This window comes from Triticum dicoccoides, chromosome 7B, assembly GCF_002162155.2.
Source record: "Triticum dicoccoides isolate Atlit2015 ecotype Zavitan chromosome 7B, WEW_v2.0, whole genome shotgun sequence".
NCBI lineage: Eukaryota > Viridiplantae > Streptophyta > Magnoliopsida > Poales > Poaceae > Triticum > Triticum dicoccoides.
Genome location: NC_041393.1, coordinates 202,404,485 through 202,426,347, shown reverse-complemented (window position 1 = coordinate 202,426,347; position 21,863 = coordinate 202,404,485). Strand labels below are relative to the sequence as shown.

The 21,863-nt window shown below is 43.7% G+C and overlaps 1 protein-coding gene across 1 annotated transcript; it reads left to right on the top strand.

Annotated features, from left to right (window-relative positions):
* Positions 1-16,454: 16,454 nt before the first annotated feature.
* On the top strand, positions 16,455-17,699 carry LOC119335983. The gene is made up of 2 exons (XM_037608026.1): positions 16,455-17,444; positions 17,530-17,699. Exons 1-2 carry the CDS (start codon positions 16,521-16,523, stop codon positions 17,656-17,658), a joined length of 1,053 nt encoding a protein of 350 aa, XP_037463923.1. The 5' UTR covers positions 16,455-16,520; the 3' UTR covers positions 17,659-17,699.
* The last annotated feature ends 4,164 nt before the right edge of the window (positions 17,700-21,863 follow it).

The window sequence follows — 21,863 nt, the reverse complement described above, 5'->3', positions numbered from 1 at the left end:
AAATACGTACTCCCCAAAGCTTAGGCTTTTGGCCTAAGTTGGTCTATGGCCACTGTTGGCCTGGCGGATATCCAAAGTCGTAGTCAGGGTTGTACTGAGATGCAGCAGCTATTGCCCCGTGAGCTGCATCTTGGCGGATATCCGTCCTCCTCTCGTACTCGTTCGCCTCCTCCCTGGTTATAATATATCTCCTTTTTGCCTGAAAGTCAAAGAAACCAGGAGCAGGGAGAGCAACATGGATAGTGCGACGTCTGTCAAAGATTAGTCGGTATTGGAGGAACTGTTCATTCCTCTCAACAAACTGATGACGAACCATAGCATCATAATCTAAATAAGCGGGAGGCAACTCCATATCATTTTTATGTACGGGTATCTCAAGAAAATTAGCCAAACGGGTTGCTTAAATCCCACCAAACAAGTCTCCATTTAAACTATTATTATGCAACCTACGTGCAAAAATGGCCCCCAAGTTATATTGTTTATCTCCTAGCACTGCACTCTTGAGAATACTAAGATCTGGAACACACATGTGACATTCCTCGTCCTTGCCATTTATGCATCTATCTATAAAGAAAGCAAAATAATGGATAATAGGAAAATGAATGCTCCCTATGGTAGCTTGTGTTATTTCTCTAGATTCCCCCACAGAGGTACTAGCAAGAAAATCTTTAAATTCAGATTTGCGAGGTTCACTAGCACTACCCCATTGCGGGAGTTTACAAGCAGTATTAAAATCTTCTAAGTCCATGGTATAAGATTTATTATAAAGATCAAATAGGACAGTGTGAGAATTGCGTGAAGATGTAAATTTGAACCTTCTCACAAAAGAATTAGTTAAGTGGTAATACTGTGGGCACTTATCTAGCATGAAGCCCTCGAGTTCAGCATTACGCACACATGCGTCAAATTCCTCCTTAATTCCTGCTTGGACCATAAACTCCTCTGACGGCCATTCACAAGGCCGCACTTGAGCGTCCCTCGGTGGTTTATCGTCCGGCTCACGTATCGCGGGCCTGGGTCCTTGCTTTCTTGAAGAACCACCTTGGTACATTTTCCTAAACATATTTCTTCCTCTGAAAAATTTCTGAAAATTTTAGTAACTCAAAATAAAAGTGAACCAAACTCAACAAAATTGATAGCAACTACTCTCGCAAGTTCCTAGAGACTATATCATGCATTAGAACTACTTGGGACCAAATAAAGTTGACATGCAAGCTCAAGAACAAGATCACCTTAGCAGGAGAAATTTGCAAAGAATAAAGCACTAGAACAAAAACTAATTGGACCATTAGAGGAGTCACATACCGAAGAACAATCCCCCAAAACAGTTTCGTGTATGAAGCTTTGAGCAAGGAGATCAAAAATCGCAGCAAAACGAGCTAGAACACGAGTTTGAGCTGTGTGGTGATTTTTTCTGAAGGAAGACGAAGTGTGTGGGTGCAGGAATAAGTGGAGGGGGCCACCAGGGGCCCACGAGGCAGGGGGGAGCGCCCCAGGGGGTGGGCGCACCCTGGACCCTCGTAGCCAGGTGCTGGCTCCCCCTGATGTGTTCTTGGTGCCAAATATTCTCAAATATTCTAGAAAAAAAATCATATTTAGTTTCAGGGCATTTGGAGAACTTTTATTTTTGGGGTATTTTTTTATTGCACGGATAAATCAGAAAACAGACAGAAAATACTATTTTTGCTTTATTTAATCTAAATAACAGAAGGTAAAAGGAGGGTACAGAGAGTTTTGCTTTCTAACTTCATCCATTTCATGCTCATCAAAAGGAATCCACTAACAAGGTTGATCAAGTCTTGTTAACAAACTCCTTTCGAATAACATGGAACCGGAGAAATTTCGAATAACACTAGGTTACCTCAACGGGGATATGTACATCCCCAACAATAATAATATCATATTTCTTCTTGACAGTAGGAATTCAAAACCTCCAATAATAATCGATGGAATTTTTCCAATAGAATTGATACTGTGAACTTGAGGTTGTTTCCTCGGAAAGTGTACCGTATGCTCATTACTATTAACATGAAAAGTGGCATTGCCTTTGTTGCAATCAATAACAGCCCTTGCAGTATTCAAAAAGGGCCTACCCAGGATAATCGACATACTATCATCCTCGGGAATATCAAGAATAACAAAGTCCATTAAGATAGTAACGTTTGCAACCACAACAGGCACATCCTCACAAATACCGACAGGTATAGCGGTTGATTTATCGGCCATTTGCAAAGATATTTCAGTAGGTGTCAACGTATTCAAATCAAGTCTATGATATAAAGAGAGATGCATAACACTAACACCGGCTCGAAGATCACATAAAGCAGTTTTAATATAGTTTCTTTTAATGGAGCATGGTATAGTTGGTACTCCTGGATTCCTAGTTTCTTAGGTATTCCACCCTTAAAAGTATAATTAGCAAGCATGATGGAAATTTCAGCTTTCGGTATCTTTCTTGTATTAGTAACAATATCTTTCATGTACTTAGCATAAGGATTCATTTTAATCATATCAGTAAAACGCATACGCAAAAAGATAGGTCTAATCATTTCAGCAGAGCGCTCAAAATCCTCATCATCCTTTTTCTTGGATGGTTTAGGAGGAAAAGGCATGGGTTTCTGAACCCATGGTTCTCTTTCTTTACCGTGCTTCCTAGCAATGAAGTCTCTTTTATCATAACCTTGATTCTTTGATTGTGGGTTATCAAGATCAACAGCAGGTTCAATCTCTACATTATTGCTAGGTTGAGCATCAACATGAACATTATCATTAACATCATAACTGGTTCATGTTCATTACCAGATTGTGTTTCAGCATCAGAAATAGAAATATCATTGGGATTCTCAGGTGTGTCAACAATAGGTTCACTAGAAGCATGCAAAGTCCTATCATTTTTCTTCTTCTTCTTTTTAGAAGGATTAGGTGCATCTACATTATTTCTTTGAGAATCTTGCTCAATTCTCTTAGGGTGGCCCTCAGGGTACAAAGGTTCCTGAGTCATTCCACCACCTCTAGTCACAACTCTAATATCATTATTATTTTTCTTATCATTTAATTCATTGTGCAAATCATTTTGAGCTTTAAGCACTTGTTCTACTTGAGTGGTGACCATAGAAGAATGTTTACTAATAAGTTTAAGTTCACCTTTAACTCTAGACATATAATCACTCAAGTGCTCAATCATATAAGCATTACGTTTCAATTGTCTACCAACATAAGTATTGAAGTTTTCTTGTTTAACAATAAAATTATCAAACTCATCTAAGCATTGGCTAGTAGACTTATAACGAGGAATATCACCTTCATCAAATCTATAGAGAGAATTTACCTTTACTACCCATGCCGGGTTATCAAGACCATGTATTTCTTCAATAGGCGGTAAATTCTTAACATCTTCAGCTTTAATACCCTTTTCTTTCATAGACTTCTTTGCCTCTTGCATATCTTCAGGACTGAGAAATAGAATACCCCTTTTCTTCGGAGTTGGCCTAGGAGTTGGTTCAGGAAGTGTCCAATTGTTTTCATTAGTCAACATACTATTCAAAATCAATTCAGCTTAATCAATAGTTCTTTCCCTGAAAACACAACTAGCACAACTATCCAAGTGGTCTCTGGAAGCATCGGTTAGTCCATTATAAAAGATATCAAGTATTTCATCTTTCTTGAGAGGATGGTCAGGAAAAGCATTAAGTAATCGGAGAAGCCTCCCCCAAGCTTGTGGGAGACTCTCTTCTTCAATTTGCACAAAATTATATATTTCCCTTAAGGCAACTTGTTTCTTATGAGCGGGGAAATATTTAGCAGAGAAGTAATAAATCATATCCTGGGGACTACGCACACAACCAGGATCAAGAGAATTAAACCATATTTTAGCATCACCCTTTCATGAGAATGGAAATAATTTAAGGATATAGTAGTAACGAGTTTTCTCATCATTAGTGAATAGGGTGGCTACATCATTTAACTTAGTAAGAGGTGCCACTACAGTTTCAGATTCATAGCCTTAAAAAGGATCAGATTCAATAAAGTAACTATCTCAGGATCGACAGAGAAATCATAATCCTTATCAGTAACACATATAGGTGAAGTAGCAAAAGCAGGGTCACTTTTCTTTCAGCTTAGCTAATAATTTTTTAAGATCAGATCTATGATTGGAAGCAAGAAAATCTCTAGCAGTTTCTTCATCCATAACATAACACTCAGGTACAACTGGTAATTCATATTTAGGGGGAGAATCTTCATCATCACTTTCATCAATATTATCAGTTTCAATAATTTCATTCTCTCTAGCCCTAGCAAGTTGTTCATCAAGAAATTCACCGAATGGCACAGTAGTATCAAGCATAGAAGTAGTTTCATCATAAGCATCACACATAGCAAAAGTGGCATCATCAATAACATGCGACATATCAGAATTAATAGCAGAAGCAGGTTTAGGTGTCGCAAGTTTACTCAAAATAGAAGGAGAATCAAGTGCAGAGCTAGATGGCAGTTCCTTACCTCCCCTCGTAGTTGAGGGATAAATCTTGTTTTTCTCGTCTTTCAAGTTCCTCATAGTGATCAGCAGATATAAATCCAAAGTGACTCAAAGAATAGAGCTATGTGAAGGAAATATTCCCTAGAGGCAATAATAAAGTTATTATTTATTTCCTTATTTCATGATAAATGTTTATTATTCATGCTAGAATTGTATTAACCAGAAACTTAGTACATGTGTGAATACATAGACAAACATAATGTCACTAGTATGCCTCTACTTGACTTGCTCGTTGAATCAAAGATGGTTAAGTTTCCAAGCCATAGACATGAGTTGTCATTTGATTAATGGGATCACATCATTAGAGAATGATGTGATTGACTTGACCCATTCCGTTAGCTTAGCACTTGATCGTTTAGTATGTTGCTATTGCTTTCTTCATGACTTATACATGTTCCTATGACTATGAGATTATCCAACTCCCGAATATCGGAGGAACACTTTGTGTGCTACCAAACGTCACAACGTAACTGGGTGATTATAAAGGTTCTCTACAGGTGTCTCCGATGGTACTTGTTGAGTTGGCATAGATCAAGATTAGGATTTGTCACTCCGATTGTCGGAGAGGTATCTCTAGGCCCTCTCGGTAATGCACATCACTATAAGCCTTGCAAGCAATGTGACTAATGAGTTAGTTGCGGGATGATGTATTACGGAACGAGTAAAGAGACTTTCCCATAATGAGATTGAGCTAGGTATTGAGATACCAACAATCGAATCTCGGGCAAGTAACATACCGATGACAAAGGAAACAACGTATGTTGTTATGCGGTTTGACCGATAAAGATCTTCGTAGAATATGTGGGAGCCAATATGAGCATCTAGGTTCCGCTATTGGTTATTGACCGGAGACGTGTCTCGGTCATGTCTACATAGTTCTCGAACCCGTAGGGTCCGCACGCTTAACGTTCGATGATGATTTATATTATGAGTTATGTGTTTTGATGTACCGAAGGTAGTTCGGAGCCCCGGATGAGATTGGTGACATGACTAGGAGTCTCGAAATGGTCGAGACGTGAAGATCGATATATTGGACGACTATATTCAGACATCGGAAAGGTTCCGAGTGATTCGGGTATTTATCGGAGTACCGGAGAGTTACGGGAATTCGCCGGGGAGTGTATGGGCCTTATTGGGCCTTAGTGGAATAGAGGAAGAGGAAGCCAAGGAGGGGGCGCCCCCCAAGCCCAATACGAATTGGGTGAGGGGGTCGGCCCCCCTTTCCTTCTTCTCTCCCTCCTCTTTCCTACCTCTCCTACTCCAACTTGGAAGGGGGGGGGGGAATCCTACTCCCGGTGGGAGTACGACTCCCTATGGCGCTCCCAAGAGAGGGCCGACCCTCCCCCTCCTCTACTCCTTTTTATATGGGGGAGGGGGGCACCCCATGGACACACAAGTTGATCATTGATCTTTAGCAGTGTGCGGTGCCCCCCTCCACCATAATCCACCTCAGTCATATCGTAGCGGTGCTTAGGCAAAGCCCTGCGTCGGTAGCTTCATGAACACCGTCATCATGCCGTCGTGCTGGCGGAACTCTCCCTTGAAGCTCTACTGGATCGTGAGTTCGTGGGACGTCACCGAGCTGAACGTGTGCAGATCGGGAAGGTGTCGTACGTTCGGTACTTGGATCGGTCAATCATGAAGACGTACGACTACATCAACCGCGTTGTCATAACGCTTCCGCTTACGGTCTACGAGGGTACGTGGACGACACTCTCCCCTCTCGTTGCTATGCATCACCAGGATCTTGTGTGTGCGTAGGATTTTTTGAAATTACTACGTTCCCCAACAGTGGCATCTGAGCCAGGTTACGCGTAGATGTTATATGCACGAGTAGAACACAAGTGAGTTGTGGCGATACAAGTCATACTGCTTACCAGCATGTCATACTTTGGTTCGGTGGTATTGTTGGATGAAGCGGCCCGGACCGACATTATGCGTACGGTTAGACGAGACTGGTTCTACCGACGTGCTTTGCACACAGGTGGCTGGCGGGTGTCAGTTTCTCCAACTTTAGTTGAACCGAGTGTGGCTACGCCCGGTCCTTGTTGAAGGTTAAAACATCACTAACTTGACGAAATATCATTGTGGTTTTGATGTGTAGGTAAGAACGGTTCTTGCTCAGCCCGTAGCAGCCACGTAAAACTTGCAACAACAAAGTAGAGGACGTCTAACTTGTTTTTGCAGGGCTTGTTGTGATGTGATATGGTCAAGACGTGATGAGATATAAGTTGTTGTATGAGATGATCATGTTTTGTTGAAGTTATCAGCAACTGGCAGAAGCCTTATGGTTGTCTCTTTATTGCATAAGATGCAAGCGGCAAATAATTGCTTTACTTTATCGCTATGCGATAGCAATAATTGCAAGAGCAATAGTTGGTGAGACGACCATGTGACGACACATTGATATAGATCAAGATGATGGAGATCATGGTGTCATGCCGGTGACGATGGAGATCATGACTATGCTTTGGAGATGGGGATCAAAGGCACAAGATGATGATGGCCATATCATATCACATATTTTGATTGCATGTGAGGTTTATATTTTATACATCTTATTCTGCTTTGATTGACGGTAGCATTATAAGATGATCTCTCACTAAATTTCAAGGTATAAGTGTTCTCCCTGAGTATGCACCGTTGTGAAAGTTCTTCGTGCTGAGACACCACATGATGATCGGGTGTGATAAGCTCTATGTTCAAATACAACGGGTGTAAGACAGTTTTGCACACGCAGAATACTCAGGTTAAACTTGACGAGCCTAGCATATGCAGATATGGCCTCGGAACACTAAGACCAAAAGGTCGAGCATGAATCATATAATACATATGATCACCATAGTGATGTTCACCATTGAAAACTACTCCATCTTACATGATGCTCGGACATGGTTTAGTTGATTAGGATCACGTGATCACTTAGATGATTAGAGGGATGTTCATCTAAGTGGGAGTTCTTATGTAATATGATTAATTGAACTTTAATTTATCATGAACTTAGTCCTTATAGTATTTTACAAATAATGTTGTAGATCAATAGCTCGCGTTATTGCTTCCCTATGTTTTATATGTGTTCCTAGAGAAAACTAAGTTGAAATATGATAGTAGCAATGATGCAGACTGGGTCCGTGATCTAAGGTTTATCCTCATTGCTGCATAGAAGAATTATGTCCTTGATGCATCACTAGGTGACAGACCTATTGCAAGAGCAGATGCAGACGTTATGAACGTTTGTCTAGCTCAATATGATGACTACTTGATAGTTTAGTGCACCATGCTTAATGGCTTAGAATCGGGACTTCAAAGATGTTTTGAATGTCATGGACCATATGAGATGTTCCAGGAGTTGACGTATTTCAAGCAAATACCCAAGTTGAGAGATATGAAGTCTCCAACAAGTTCTATAGCTAAAAGATGGAGGAGAATAGCTCAAGAAGTGAGCATGTGCTCAGATTGTCTGGGTACTACAATCGCTTGAATCAAGTGGGAGTTAATCTTCCATATAAGATAGTGATTGACAGAGTTCTCTAGTCACCATCACCAAGTTAGCAAAACTTCGTGATGAACTATAGTATGCAAGGGATGACGAAAACGATTCTCGAGCTTTTCATGATGACGAAATCGATGAAGGTAGAAATCAAGAAAGAGCATCAAGTGTTGATGATTGACAAGATCACTAGTTTCAAGAAAAGGGCAAAGGGAAAGAAAGGGAACTTCATGTAGAATGTCAAGCAAGTTGTCACTTCCGTGGAGAAGGCCAAAACTAGACTAAAGCCTGAAACTGAGTGCTTCTACTGCAAAGGAAATGGTTACTGGAAGCGGAAATGCCCTGAATATTTGGTGGATAAGAAGGATGGCAAAGTGAACAAGGGTATATTTGATATACAGGTTATTGATGTGTACCTTACTAGTGTTTATAGTATCCCCTGGGTATTTGATACTTGTTCGGTTGCTAAAAATTAGTAACTCGAAACAGGAGTTACAGAATAAACAGAAACTAGTTGAGGGTGAAGTGACGATGTGTGTTGGAAGTGGTTCCAAGATTGATATGATCATCATCGCACACTCCCTATACTTTTGGGATTAGTGTTAAACCTAAATAAATGCTATTTGGCATTTGCGTTGAGCATGAATATGATTTGATCATGTTTATTGCAATACGGTTATTCATTTAAAGTCAGAGAATAATTGTTGTTCTGTTTACATGAATAAAACCTTCGATGGTCATACACCCAATAAAATAGTTTGTTGGATCTCGATCGTAGTAATACACATATTCATAATATTGATGCCAAAAGATGCAAAGTTGATAATGATAGTGCAACTTATTTGTGGCACTGCCATTTGGGTCATATTGGTGTAAAGTGCATGAAGAAACTCCATAAAGATGGATTTTTGGAATCACTTGGTTATGAATCATTTGATGCTTGTGAACCGTGCCTTGTGGGCAAGATGACTAAAACTCCGTTCTCTGGAACAATGGAATGAGCTACTGACTAGTTGGAAATAATATATACCGATGTATGCGGTCCAATGAGTGTTGATGCTCATGGCGGGTATCGTTATTTTCTTACCATCACAGATGATTTCAGCAGATATGAGTATATCTACTTAATGAAGCACAAGTCAGAAACATTTGAAAAGTTCAAAGAATTTCAGAGTGAAGTGGAGAATCATCATAACAAGAAAATAAAGTTTCTACAATCTGATCATAGAGGAGAATATTTGAGTTACGAGTTTGGCCTTCATTTAAAAACAATGTGGAATAGTTTCACAGTTCATGCCACATGGAACACCACAGCGTAATGGTGTGTCCGAACGTCATAACCGCACTTTATTGGATATGGTGTGATCTATGATGTATCTTACCGATTTACCACTATCATTTTGGGGTTATGCATTAGAGACAACTGCATTCACTTTAAATAGGGCACCATCAAAATACGTTGAGACGACGCCTTATGAACTGTGGTTTGGCAAGAAACCAAAGTTGTCGTTTCTTAAAGTTTGGGGTTGCGATGCTTATGTGAAAAAGTTTCAACCTGATAAGCTCGAACCCAAATCGGAGAAGTGTGTCTTCATAGAATACCCAAAGGAAACTGTTGGGTACACCTTCTATCACAGATTCGAAGGCAAGATATTCGTTGCTAAGATGGATCCTTTCTAGAGAAGGAGTTTCTCTCGAAAGAAATGGGTGGGAGGAAAGTAGAGCTTGATAAGGTAATTGTACCTTCTCCCGAATTGGAAAGTAGTTCATCACAGAAATCAGTTCCAGTGATTCCTACACCAATTAGTGAGGAAGCTAATGATGATGATCATGAAACTTCAGATTAAGTAACTACCGAACCTCGTAGGTCTTCCAAAGTAAGATCCGCACCAGAGTGGTACGGTAATCCTATTCTGGAAGTCATGTTACTAGACCATGATGAACCTACGAACTATGAGGAAGCAATGATGAGCCTAGATTCCGTGAAATGGCTTGAAGGCCATGAAATCTGAGATGAGATCCATGTATGAGAACAAAGTGTCGACTTTGGTGGACCTGCCCGATGATCGGCAAGCCATAGAAAATAAATGGATCTTTAAGAGGAAGACGGACACTAATAGTAGTGTTACTATCTACAAAGATCGAATTGTCACAAAAAGTTTTCGACAAGTTCAAGGTGTTGAATACGATGAGATTTTCTCACTCGTATCGATGCTTAAGTCTGTCCGAATCATGTTAGCAATTGCCACATTTTATGAAATCTAGCAAATGGATGTCAAAACTGCATTCCTTAATGGATTTATTAAAGAAGAGTTGTATATGATGCAACTAGAAGGTTTTGTCAATCCTAAATGTGCTAACAAAGTGTGCAAGCTCCAGTGATCCATCTATGGACTGGTGCAAGCATATCGAAGTTGGAATATACGCTTTGATGAGTTGATCAAAGCATATAGTTTTATACAGACTTGCGGTGAAGCCTGTATTTACAGGAAAGTGAGTGGGAGCAGTACAACCTTTCTGATAAGTATATGTGAATGACATATTGTTGATCAGAAATAATGTAGAATTTTCTGGAAAGCATAAAGGAGTGTTTGAAAGGAGTTTTTCAAAGAAAGACCTCGGTGAAGCTGCTCACACATTGAGCATCAAGAACTATAGAGATAGATCAAGACGCTTGATAAGATTTTTCAATGAGTACATACCTTGATAAGATTTTGAAGTAGTTCAAAATGGAACAGTCAAAGAAGGAGTTCTTGCCTGTGTTGCAAGGTGTGAAGTTGAGTAAGACTCAAAACCCGACCATGGCAGAAAATAGAAAGAGAATGAAAAATCATTCCCTATGCCTCAGTCATAGGTTCTATAAAGTATGCTATGCTGTGTACCAGACCTATTGTATACCTTGCTCTGAGTTTGTCAAGGGAGTACAATTTTGATCTAGAAGTAGATCACTGGGCAGCGGTCAGAATATCCTTAGTAAGGACTAAGGAAATATTTCTCGGTTATAGAGGTGATAAAGAGTTCGTCGTAAAGAGTTACGTCGATGCAAGCTTTTACACCGATCCAGATGACTCTAAGTCTCAATCTGGATACATATTGAAAGTGGGAGCAATTAGCTAGAGTATCTCTGTGCAGAGCATTGTAGACATAGAATATTTTGTAAAATACATGTGGCTCTGAATGTGACAGACCCGTTGACTAAACTTCTCTCACGAGCAAACATGATCACACCTTAGTACTCTTTGGGTGTTAATCACATATCGATGTGAACTAGATTATTGACTCTAGTAAACCCTTTGGGTGTTGGTCACATAACGATGTGAACTATGGGTGTTAATCACATGCAGATGTGAATATTAGTGTTAAATCACATGGTGATGTGAACTAGATTATTGACTCTAGCGCAAGTGGGAGACTGAAGGAAATATGACCTAGAGGCAATAATAAAGTTATTATTTATTTCCTTATTTCATGATAAATATTTATTATTCATGCTAGAATTGTATTAACCGGAAACTTAGTACATGTGTGAATACATAGAAAAACATAATGTCACTAGTATGCCTCTACTTGACTAGCTCGTTGGATCAAAGATAGTTAAGTTTCCTAGCCATAGACATGAGTTGTCATTTGATTAACGGGATCACATCATTAGAGAATGATGTTGTTGACTTGACCCATTCCGTTAGCTTAGCACTTGATCATTTAGTATGTTGCTATTGTCTTCTTCATGACTTATACATGTTCATATGACTATGAGATTATGCAACTCTTGAGTACCGGAGGAACACTCTATGTGCTACCAAACGTCACAACGTAACTAGGTGATTATAAAGGTGCTCTACAGGTGTCTCCGATGGTACTTATTGAGTTGGCATAAATCAAGATTATGATTTGTCACTCCGATTGTCGGAGAGGTATCTCTGGGCCCTCTCGGTAATGCACATCACTACAAGCCTTGCAAGCAATGTGATTAATGAGTTAGTTGCGGGATGATGTATTACAGAACGAGTAAAGAGACTTGCCGGTAACGAGATTGAGCTAGGTATTGAGATACCGACGATCGAATCTCGGGCAAGTAACATACCGATGACAAAGGGAACAACGTATGTTGTTATACGGTTTGACCGATAAAGATATTCGTAGAATATGTGGGAGCCAATATGAGCATCCAGGTTCCGCTATTGGTTATTGACCGGAGACGTGTCTCGGTCATGTCTACATAGTTCTCGAACCCGTAGGGTCCGCACGCTTAACGCTCGGTGACGATTTATATTATGAGTTATGTGTTTTGATGTACCGAAGGTAGTTCGGAGTCCCGTATGAGATCGGGGACATGACGAGGAGTCTCGAAATGGTCGAGACGTAAATATCGATATATTGGACGAGTATATTCGGACATCGAAAAGGTTCCGAGTGATTCGGGTATTTATCGGAGTACCGGAGAGTTACGGGAATTCGCCGGGGAGTGTGTGAGCCTTATTGGGCCTTAGTGGAATAGAGGAGGAGGAAGCCTAGAAGGGGGCGCGCCCCCCGCCCCCCCCAACACTATGTTCCCCGGCAATGGTGCCAGAAAATAGTCTTGATAACCCACAAGTATAGGGGATCGCAACAGTTTTCGAGGGTAGAGTATTCAACCCAAATTTATTGATTCGACACAAGGGGAGCCAAAAAAATATTCTCAAGTATTAGTAGTTGAGTTGTCAATTCAACCACACCTGGATAACTTAATATCTGCAGCAAAGTGTTTAGTAGCAAAGTAGTATGGAAGTAACAGTAACGGTAGCAAAAGTAACAGTAGCAGTTTTGTAGTATTGTAACAGTGGCAACGGTAAAGTAACTTAGCAAATATCAATATGTGAAAAGCTCGTAGGCATTGGACCAGTGATGAATAATTATGTCGGATGTGATTCCTTATGCAATAGTTATAACATAGGGTGACACAGAACTAGCTCCAGTTCATCAATGTAATGTAGGTATGTATTCCGAATATAGTCATACGTGCTTATGGAAAAGAACTTGCATGACATCTTTTGTCCTACCCTCCTGTGGCAGCGGGGTCCTATTGGAAACTAAGGGATATCAAGGCCTCCTTTTAATAGAGTACCGGACCAAAGCATTAACACTTAGTGAATACATGAACTCCTCAAGTTACGGTCATCATTGGGAGTGGTCCCGATTATTATCACTTCGGGGTTGCCAGATCATAACACATAGTAGGTGACTATTGACTTGCAAGATAGGATCAAGAACTCACATATATTCATGAAAACATAATAGGTTCAGATCTGAAATCATGGCACTCGGGCCCTAGTGACAAGCATTAAGCATAGCAAAGTCATAGCAACATCAATCTTAGAGCATAATGGATACTAGTGATCAAACCCTATCAAAACTAACTCGATTACATGGTAAATCTTATCCAACCCATCACTATCCAGCGACAACAACAACAACAACAACAACAACAACAACAACAACAACAACAACAACAACAACAACAACAACAACAACAAAACAACAACAACAACAACAACAACAACAACAACAACAACAACAACAACAACAACAACAACAACAACAACAACACCGGCTGCACCACCACCAACAACAACACCAACAGCACCAGCAGCACCAACCGCGCCAAGGGTTGCATGTCCTGAAGCTAGGGCTCCACTTAGGGCTACATCAACTGCTACAGCAAGGGCTCCAACTAGGGCTCGATCATCTCCTACAGCTAGGGCTCCATCAGCAACCAGGCCTCCACCTACATCTCCTGTGACAAGATAAGCAGTAGGCAAACCTGTCACAAGATCAAGGGCTGCAGCTATTAGGCAGACTAAAACAAATAGGTCTAGGACTTTTTGTGCCCCAAAGCAGCTGTTGGCATAGGTCCTCCAAAAAGGTTGATTAAACTAACTATCAAGACGAGAGATTACCTGATAGCAACTGGTGCTAAGTGGGAGTGATGTATTACGTCATGGTCTATGCAAACTAAATTATTTGCTTTGGGAGAGTCCAAACTGAAGTAATGTGATATGGTATTGTATGTGGTATGCTATTGTATGGATGATTGTAATGTAATGTGGTACCGTGTTAGCTTTAAATAAATTATGTATGTGTGAGTTATCTATGTGATGATCCACTTTTATCATAAAATATTGTCACTTTGTTGTACCAATTTGGTTTGCATGAATGAGTGTTTCTGTTCTGCCAAATTTGATCATTTTGTTGCACCAATATGGCCATTTTGTTGTACCAATTTCATCCACTTTTATCATAAAACATATACATACTAGGAGTCAGTTTTACTCAATGTAAGAGGTCGTCCTATTGTACTCATTTGGTGTCAATTTTAGCTGCAACTGCTACCGGAAGATGCTCCCAAATTGGAAAGCTACTTGCTGGAGTTGCTACAAAATTGGAGTACTCCCCAAATTGGAAACCTACTTGCTGCCAAACATCATTACCTGACAAACATACCATCTTCCGAAAATGGACACACAGAGACAAACAAACAGAAGTACTCGATTCGGATAGTTCAGATAGAAAAGGAGATATTTCAGTACGGCAAGTTCATCACATTGCAACTCCAGAAGACACTTCAAGCAGTACTCCAGTTCATACTAAACATGATCAAGATCACTACTAACTAATCACTACTAACTGCATAGGGTAATTTTCTTCACTCTTCAGATTGATGAAATGCTTCAGTTCATCAGACGAGCTGAACGGCGAGGCATCGGCCGCGCACCAGTGAGGCGAGCAGAGCGTCGAAGAGGTTGCTTCTTCTCCGTCCTCTGCTTCTGCACCAAGGGCTCCACCTCCTCCGGCTGCTCCTTCTCCTGCTCCTCCAGCTTCACCGGGGCCTCCACGTCGGGCACTTCCATGTCGGGCATCACCTCCATGTCGACTAGATTCTGCCTCTCTCCGTCGACGGCCGCCCGTGCGACGCGAGGGCGAGCGATGACCTGCACCTCCGGCTCCTCACCATCGATGGAAACGACAGGATGTGCCACATGGGGGATTGCGGACGAGGGCTTCGTACTTGCGGTCGACACGGTTCGGCACGACCACCTTGACCAGCACGTCCGTGTCCGCTGGATCTGCGGAAACCTGCTTTTCAGCGACCGATACACGATCCAACGATTGCACGGCCGGACATCGACTCGAGAATGCACCACACGAGGACGGCTAACGCCGGCACGGCCTTGCAGCCATCGCAGAAGACGGTTGCCCTCTCGTCATTCGTGAACATTGGCAAGAGGCCTCTGGCGTAGTTGACGGGCGCGAGCAAGCTCTTGAACCGCTCATCGAGGTCCTTGCCGATGGCCTTCTTGGTTGGGTCATCGCCGGCCCAGTTGTCTACGACCCTCTCCCAACTACGCATCAGCTTCGACTTCGACATCGACGAGGGCGGTGGTGGTGCCGGCGGTGGCGACAGTGAGTGGTGGGTGGTGAGAGAATAGAGGCAAGAGGATAGGAGAGAGTTGCGGTGGTGATTTTCTGTGCGAACGAAGTGACTAGTATCGAATGCGGCGAGGAGGAAGACGAGGGTTTCTGAATTCAATGTGAAACAGAACGACAAGGGCTACGCTGCAAACGAACGGTTACCTGAAAAAAAAGAGCGGACCCACCGACCGACTGGCTATGGGACGAACGAGCCAGCTAGTGAGCGCGTCGACTAGCCTGCTCACCCGCTTTCGACCGAGTTGAGTCGGCCGCTTCCGAACGGCCATTACCAGCCGCTAGCGGCGCACCGTCTCCGCTGTCGGCCCGTGCGCGATTGGCCACATCAAAACGAGATCATTTTTGTGTTCAGTGTTTTTTGCCACTATCAAAATTTCGGCGCAGTACAAAGTATCACGTTTTGCAAAGTGGTGGTTTTCCGAGAGCTATGATACGAAAGTGGTGATTCTGTGTATTTTACTCCATTTATTTTCTACGAACCTGAACTTCTGAATATTTTACACTGTTTATTTATGAAGTGTTTTTTGTTGTTGTTGCGTAAATCTGTTCAGGGCATTGATTCAGATCACATGGACATTGCTCCTGGCCACAAATACTACAGTAGACCAGTCCATGCTAAGGTGCTCCAACACCGTTGCTCGGCCGCCACAGGTTGACACTTGACACAACATTTCACCAAGAACTACTCAGTTAGTCCACAGGCAACAATGTGAGGCCGGCCGGTGGTGACCAGCACCTTCCCGTGCGAGTCCCGGTGTCCATGCAGCCCGCGAACCTTTCCAGCTTCGTCTCTGCACGTAGCTTTTCAATCACACATCTTGCCGCGCGCTCATATGCGTCACGCGCCTTGCCGCCCTTGTGAACCATCATCACGAGCTCCCCTCCCGCGCCTCTCCTTTGCCCCCGTCCATCTCCGGTTTCGACGGGCGCTGCTATCTAAATAAATGGCGCGGGCCAACTGCGAGTCAACGGAGTTAGTTGCGCCTACGGCGGTGACACGACTTGGGCCAGCCGGAGCCCGTACACATGGCGTCCGAGGAGGAGCAGAGCTCGCTGGAGGAGCCGTCCCCGCCGCGGACGCCGACGTCCTGGCCGTCACAGCCGCTGCTCCTGGACCCGGCCTACGCGCGGAGCAAGTCGGTCATCCACGACGAGCTGCGCAGCTTCCGCGTGTTCCTGCAGTGGTGCGCGCTCGACCACTCCTCCCCCGCCGCGCGGGCCGCCTCGTACGCGGCCTTCCTCGCGCTGGCGCTCGCCGTGCCCGCCGCCGTCACGGCCTCCCTCCGCGCCGACGCATCGCTGTCCCCTGCCTCCGCGTCCGCGGTCACGTTCAATCGCGTGGCCACGCTCACGGCGTCGGGGCTCGCCGCCGTCTCGTTCGTCACGATGGCCGTCTTCTTCCGCCGCTGCGGCGGCCTCCGGCAGCTGCTGTTCCTCGACGGGGGCCTCCGCGACGACACCGCGTTCGTCCGCCGCCGCTACGAGCGGGAGCTGGACCGCGCGTTCCGCCTCCTGGCGGCGCTGCTCGTCCCGGCCCTCTGCGTGGAGGCCGCGCACAAGGCCGTCTTCTTCTTCTCCACCGTGCGCGTGGATCCGCCGCTCCCGCTCCCGCACGTGCCGTGGCGCGCGGTGGCGCTGGTGGCCACGGTGGCGTCGTGGGTGTACCGCACAGGCCTGCTGGTGTGCGTGCTGTTCCGCCTCACCTGCGAGCTCCAGATCCTGCGCTTTGAGGGGATCTACCACATGTTCGACGCGGAGGCGTGCGCCGCCGCCGACGAGATCTTCGTGGAGCACCGCCGCATCCGGACGCAGCTGCTGGCTACCAGCCACCGGTACAGGGTGTTCATCATCTGCTGCCTCGTCACCATCACCGTCAGCCAGCTCGGCGCCCTGCTCGTCGCCCTCTCCTCCCAGGACGGCAAGAGCTTCGCCAACTCCGGCAACCTCCTGGTATGTAGTACGCACTACGCACCACGCAAGTCCATCAGCAAGTACGTGCCTGGAAAGTAATACAGGCATTGCCGCATTGTTGCAGGTTGGTTCGTCGGTGCAGCTGAGTGGGTTCTTCATGTGCCTTCTATGTCTCGCAGGATTCATGGGCCTTCTACGTCACGTAGGATTCATGGGCCGTCGACTCATTTATGGGTCTTGTACGGGCCTTTAATGGGCCGTAGACGGGCCTATAATGGAAATCGTACGTTTTATGGGCTGACCATAACAGGCCGTTGATAGGCCGTATTTGGTGATGCTATGAAAATGGCCCAACAGACTAACGGACCACAAACGTGCCGACTGTAACGACGGGCTGAATTTGGCCCACAAGCAGAAAATGACAGTAACGGGCCGTAAGTAACCGAATGCTGCAAATGAGCCCAAGAATAAATGAGCCCTCAGAAGGCCGAAAGTTAACTAGGGCTGAAAACGGCCCAACGGAATAACCGCCCGTTAATGGGTATAAAGTGTTACACTGTTCATTACGGGCCAGTTTCACCACGGGCCGTTAATGGGTAAAAAGTAATACACTGTTCATTACGGGCCAGTTTCAGCAGGGGCCGCTAATGGGCCAAGAGTTACAAAGGGCCTCATATGGGCCGAAAGACGTCATGGGCCATACATGGGCCAGAAGTGAAAACGGGATGGAACCATATTGGATGACCCAGATGACGCTACTGGGCCTAATTCACATAGGGCGTAACGGGCCTTGGATTAGCGGGCTGTAAATGGGCTATATGCTAACAGGACGTTAACAGGCTTTTCATGGGCCGACCCGCCAGCTTTTGACCAAGTCAAACGGACCGGCCTTTTCACAGGAATGGGCCACTGTTGGGCCGTGCCACGTGTCGACGTATCATAGGCGCCTTCTGTCTAGTGAGTGGATGACATCTGTCCCAATGATGAGCCGACACGTGTTTCCTCCGGGCAATGATGATTTTACACATGGAAAATCCCCATTGGTCGGTGCTGTTAACGGGTTATCGGATCCAAAACCCGACCTGATAGGTTAACGACGTTCCGTTACGGTGGATGCCACGTGTCGGTCACCCTTGAGGAAAGCACTTCTGTGACGCACGATTTATCGTCATGGAAGTGGACACTTCCGTGATGAAAATTTTGGTAATGTCATGGAATACTTCTACGACAGCACAGGTATGACTATCTTGATTCTGTCATAAAATCGTCATGGATGTACATGCATGATAAAAAACGTGACCTACTGTGACAAACACGTATCATCACGGAAATGTATTTTTTTGTAGTGGTATCTATAGTTTTTGATTGTTCCATGCTATTATATTAACCGTTTTGGATGTTTATGGGATTTACTATACACTTTTATATTGTTTTTGGACTAACCTATTAACCAGTGGCCCAGCTCAAATTGCTGTTTTCTTGCTTATTTCAGTGTTTCGAAGAAAAGGAATATCAAACGGAGTCCAAACGGAATGAAACCTTCGGGAGAGTTATTTTTGGAGCGGAAGCAATGCAGGAGACTTGGAGTAGACGTCAGGGAAGCTTCGAGGTGGCTACGAGGCAGGGAGGCGTGCCCTACCCCCTGGGCATTTCCCCCACCCTCGTGGGCCCCTCGTGGCTCCCCTGACCGACTTCTTTCACCTATATATGTCCATATAACCTAAAAACATCGGGGAACACAATAAATTGGGAGTTCTGCCGCCGCAAGCCTCTATAGCCACCAAAAACCAGTCGGGACCCTGTTCCGGCACCCTGTCGGAGGGGGGATCCATCACCGGTGGCCATCTTCATCATCCCGGCACTCTCCATGACGAGGAGGGAGTAGTTCACCCTCGGGGCTGAGGGTATGTACCAGTAGCTATGTGTCTGATCTCTCTCTCTCTCTCTCTCTCTCGTGTTCTTGATTCGGCACGATCTTGATGTATCACGAGCTTTGCTATTATAGTTGGATCTTATGATGTTTCTCCCCCTCTACTCTCTTGTGATGAATTGAGTTTTCCCCTTGAAGTTGTCTTGTCGGATTGAGTCTTTAAGGATTTGAGAACACTTGATGTATGTCTTGCCGTGCTTATTTGTGGTGACAATGGGATATTCACGTGATCTACTTGATGTATGTTTGGTGATCAACTTGCGGGTTCGATGAACTTATGCATAGGGGTTGGCACACGTTTTTGTCTTGACTCTCCGGTAGAAACTTTGGGGCACTCTTTGAAGTACTTTGTGTTGGTTGAATAGATGAATCTGAGATTGTGTGATGCATATCATATAATCATGCCCACGGATAGTTGAGGTGACATTGGAGTATCTAGGTGAAATTAGGGTTTTGCTGATTTGTATCTTAAGATGTTATTCTAGTACGAACTCTATGATAGATCGAACGAAAAGAATAGCTTCGTGTTATTTTACTACGGACTCTTGAATAGATCGATCAGAAAGGATAACTTTGAGGTGGTTTCATACCCTACCATAATCTCTTCTTTTGTTCTCCGCTATTAGTGACTTTGGAGTCACTCTTTGTTGCATGTTGAGGGATAGTTATATGATCCAATTATGTTATTATTGTTGAGAGAACTTGTACTAGTGAAAGTGTGAACCCTAGGCCTTGTTTCCTAGCATTGCAATATCATTTACGCTCACTTTTATCATTAGTTACCTTGCTGTTTTTATATTTTCAGATTACAAAAACTTATATCTACCATCCATATTGCACTTGTATCACCATCTCTTCGCCAAACTAGTGCACCTATACAACTTACCATTGTATTGGGTGTGTTGGGGACACAAGGGACTCTTTTTTATTTGGTTGCAGGGTTGCTTGAGAGAGACCATCTTCATCCTACGCCTCCCACGGATTGATAAACCTTAGGTCATCCACTTGAGGGAAATTTGCTACTGTCCTACAAACCTCTGCACTTGGAGGCCCAACAACGTCTACAAGAAGAAGGTTGTGTAGTAGACATCACTAGTCCCATGCTCAAGCCAAAATAATTGCAAACGAAACTCCCCCAGGATTGTTGTTAGTTGGAGGCACCCGTTGTTTCGGGCAAGCCATGGATTGATGCTTGTTGGTGGTGGGGGAGTATAAACTTTACCATTCTGTTTGGGAACCGCCTATAATGTGTGTAGCATGGAAGATATCGAGATCTATTGGTTGTTATGTTGACAATGAAAGTATGCCACCCAAAATATTATTTATCTCTGTTTCAAAACTCGAGCTCTGACACCTCTACAAATCCTTTCTTCCCTCTGTGAAGGGCCTATCTATTTACTTTTATGTTGAGTCATCATCCTCTTATTAAAAAACACCAGTTGGAGAGCACCGCTGTCATCTGCATCCATTACTATTAATTTATATTGAGTATGACTATGACTGGATCTCTTTTACCATGAATTACAATGTCTAGTCAGTTCTTGATCTTCAGAGGTGCTCTGCATTTATGTTTTGCGGTCTCAGAAAGGGCTAGCGAAATACCATCTTGTTATGTCATATTATGATTGTTTTGAGAAAGTGCTGTCATCCGAGATTTGTTATTATTGCTCGCCAGTTGCTTATGCCATTGATATGAGTAAACATGAGATCAAAGTGTTATTGTGAATGTGGTTAGTTCATAATCTTTGTTGAAAACTTGAATGACGGCTTTACATATTTGCAACAACAAGAGCAAACAGAGTTTGTAAAAGTTTTTCTTTATCACTTTCAGTTTGTCAACTGAATTGCTTGAGGACAAGCAAAGGTTTAAACTTGGGGGAGTTGATACGTCTCCATCGTATCTACTTTTCCAAACACTTTCGCCCTTGTTTTGGACTCTAACTTGCATGATTTGAATGGGAACTAACCCGGACTGACGTTGTTTTCAGCAGAATTGCCATAGTGCTATTTTTGTGCAGAAATAAAAGTTCTTGGAATGGCATGAAACTCCACGGAGAATATTTTTAGAATTAGTAAAAAATACTGGTGAAAGAATCAAGGCCAGGCGGCCCACACCCTGTCCACGAGGGTGGGGGCGCGCCCTACCCCCTTGGGCGTTCCCCCCTGCCTCGTGGGCCCCCTAATGCTCCACCGACCTCAACTCCAACTCTATATATTCACATTCGGGGAGAAAAAAGTCAGAGAGAAGGATTCATCGCGTTTTACAATACGGAGCCGCCGCCAAGCCCTAATCTCTCTCAGGATGGCTGATCTGGAGTCCGTTCGGGGCTCCGGAGAGGGGAATCCATCGCCGTCGTCATCATCAACCATCCTCCATCACTAATTTCATGATGCTCACCGCCGTGCGTGAGTAATTCCATCGTAGGCTTGCTGGACGGTGATGGGTTTGAAGGAAATATGCCCTAGAGGCAATAATAAAGTTATTATTTATTTCCTTATATCATGATAAATGTTTATTATTCATGCTA

What these genes read in the sequence shown, in the direction of transcription:
- LOC119335983 (XM_037608026.1), top strand. Translation starts at nt 16,521, where the DNA reads ATGGCGTCCGAGGAGGAGCAGAGCTCGCTGGAGGAGCCGTCCCCGCCG. An exon ending in CCAACTCCGGCAACCTCCTG is followed by an intron (nt 17,445 to 17,529) that starts GTATGTAGTACG and finishes GCATTGTTGCAG; the next exon opens with GTTGGTTCGTCGGTGCAGCT.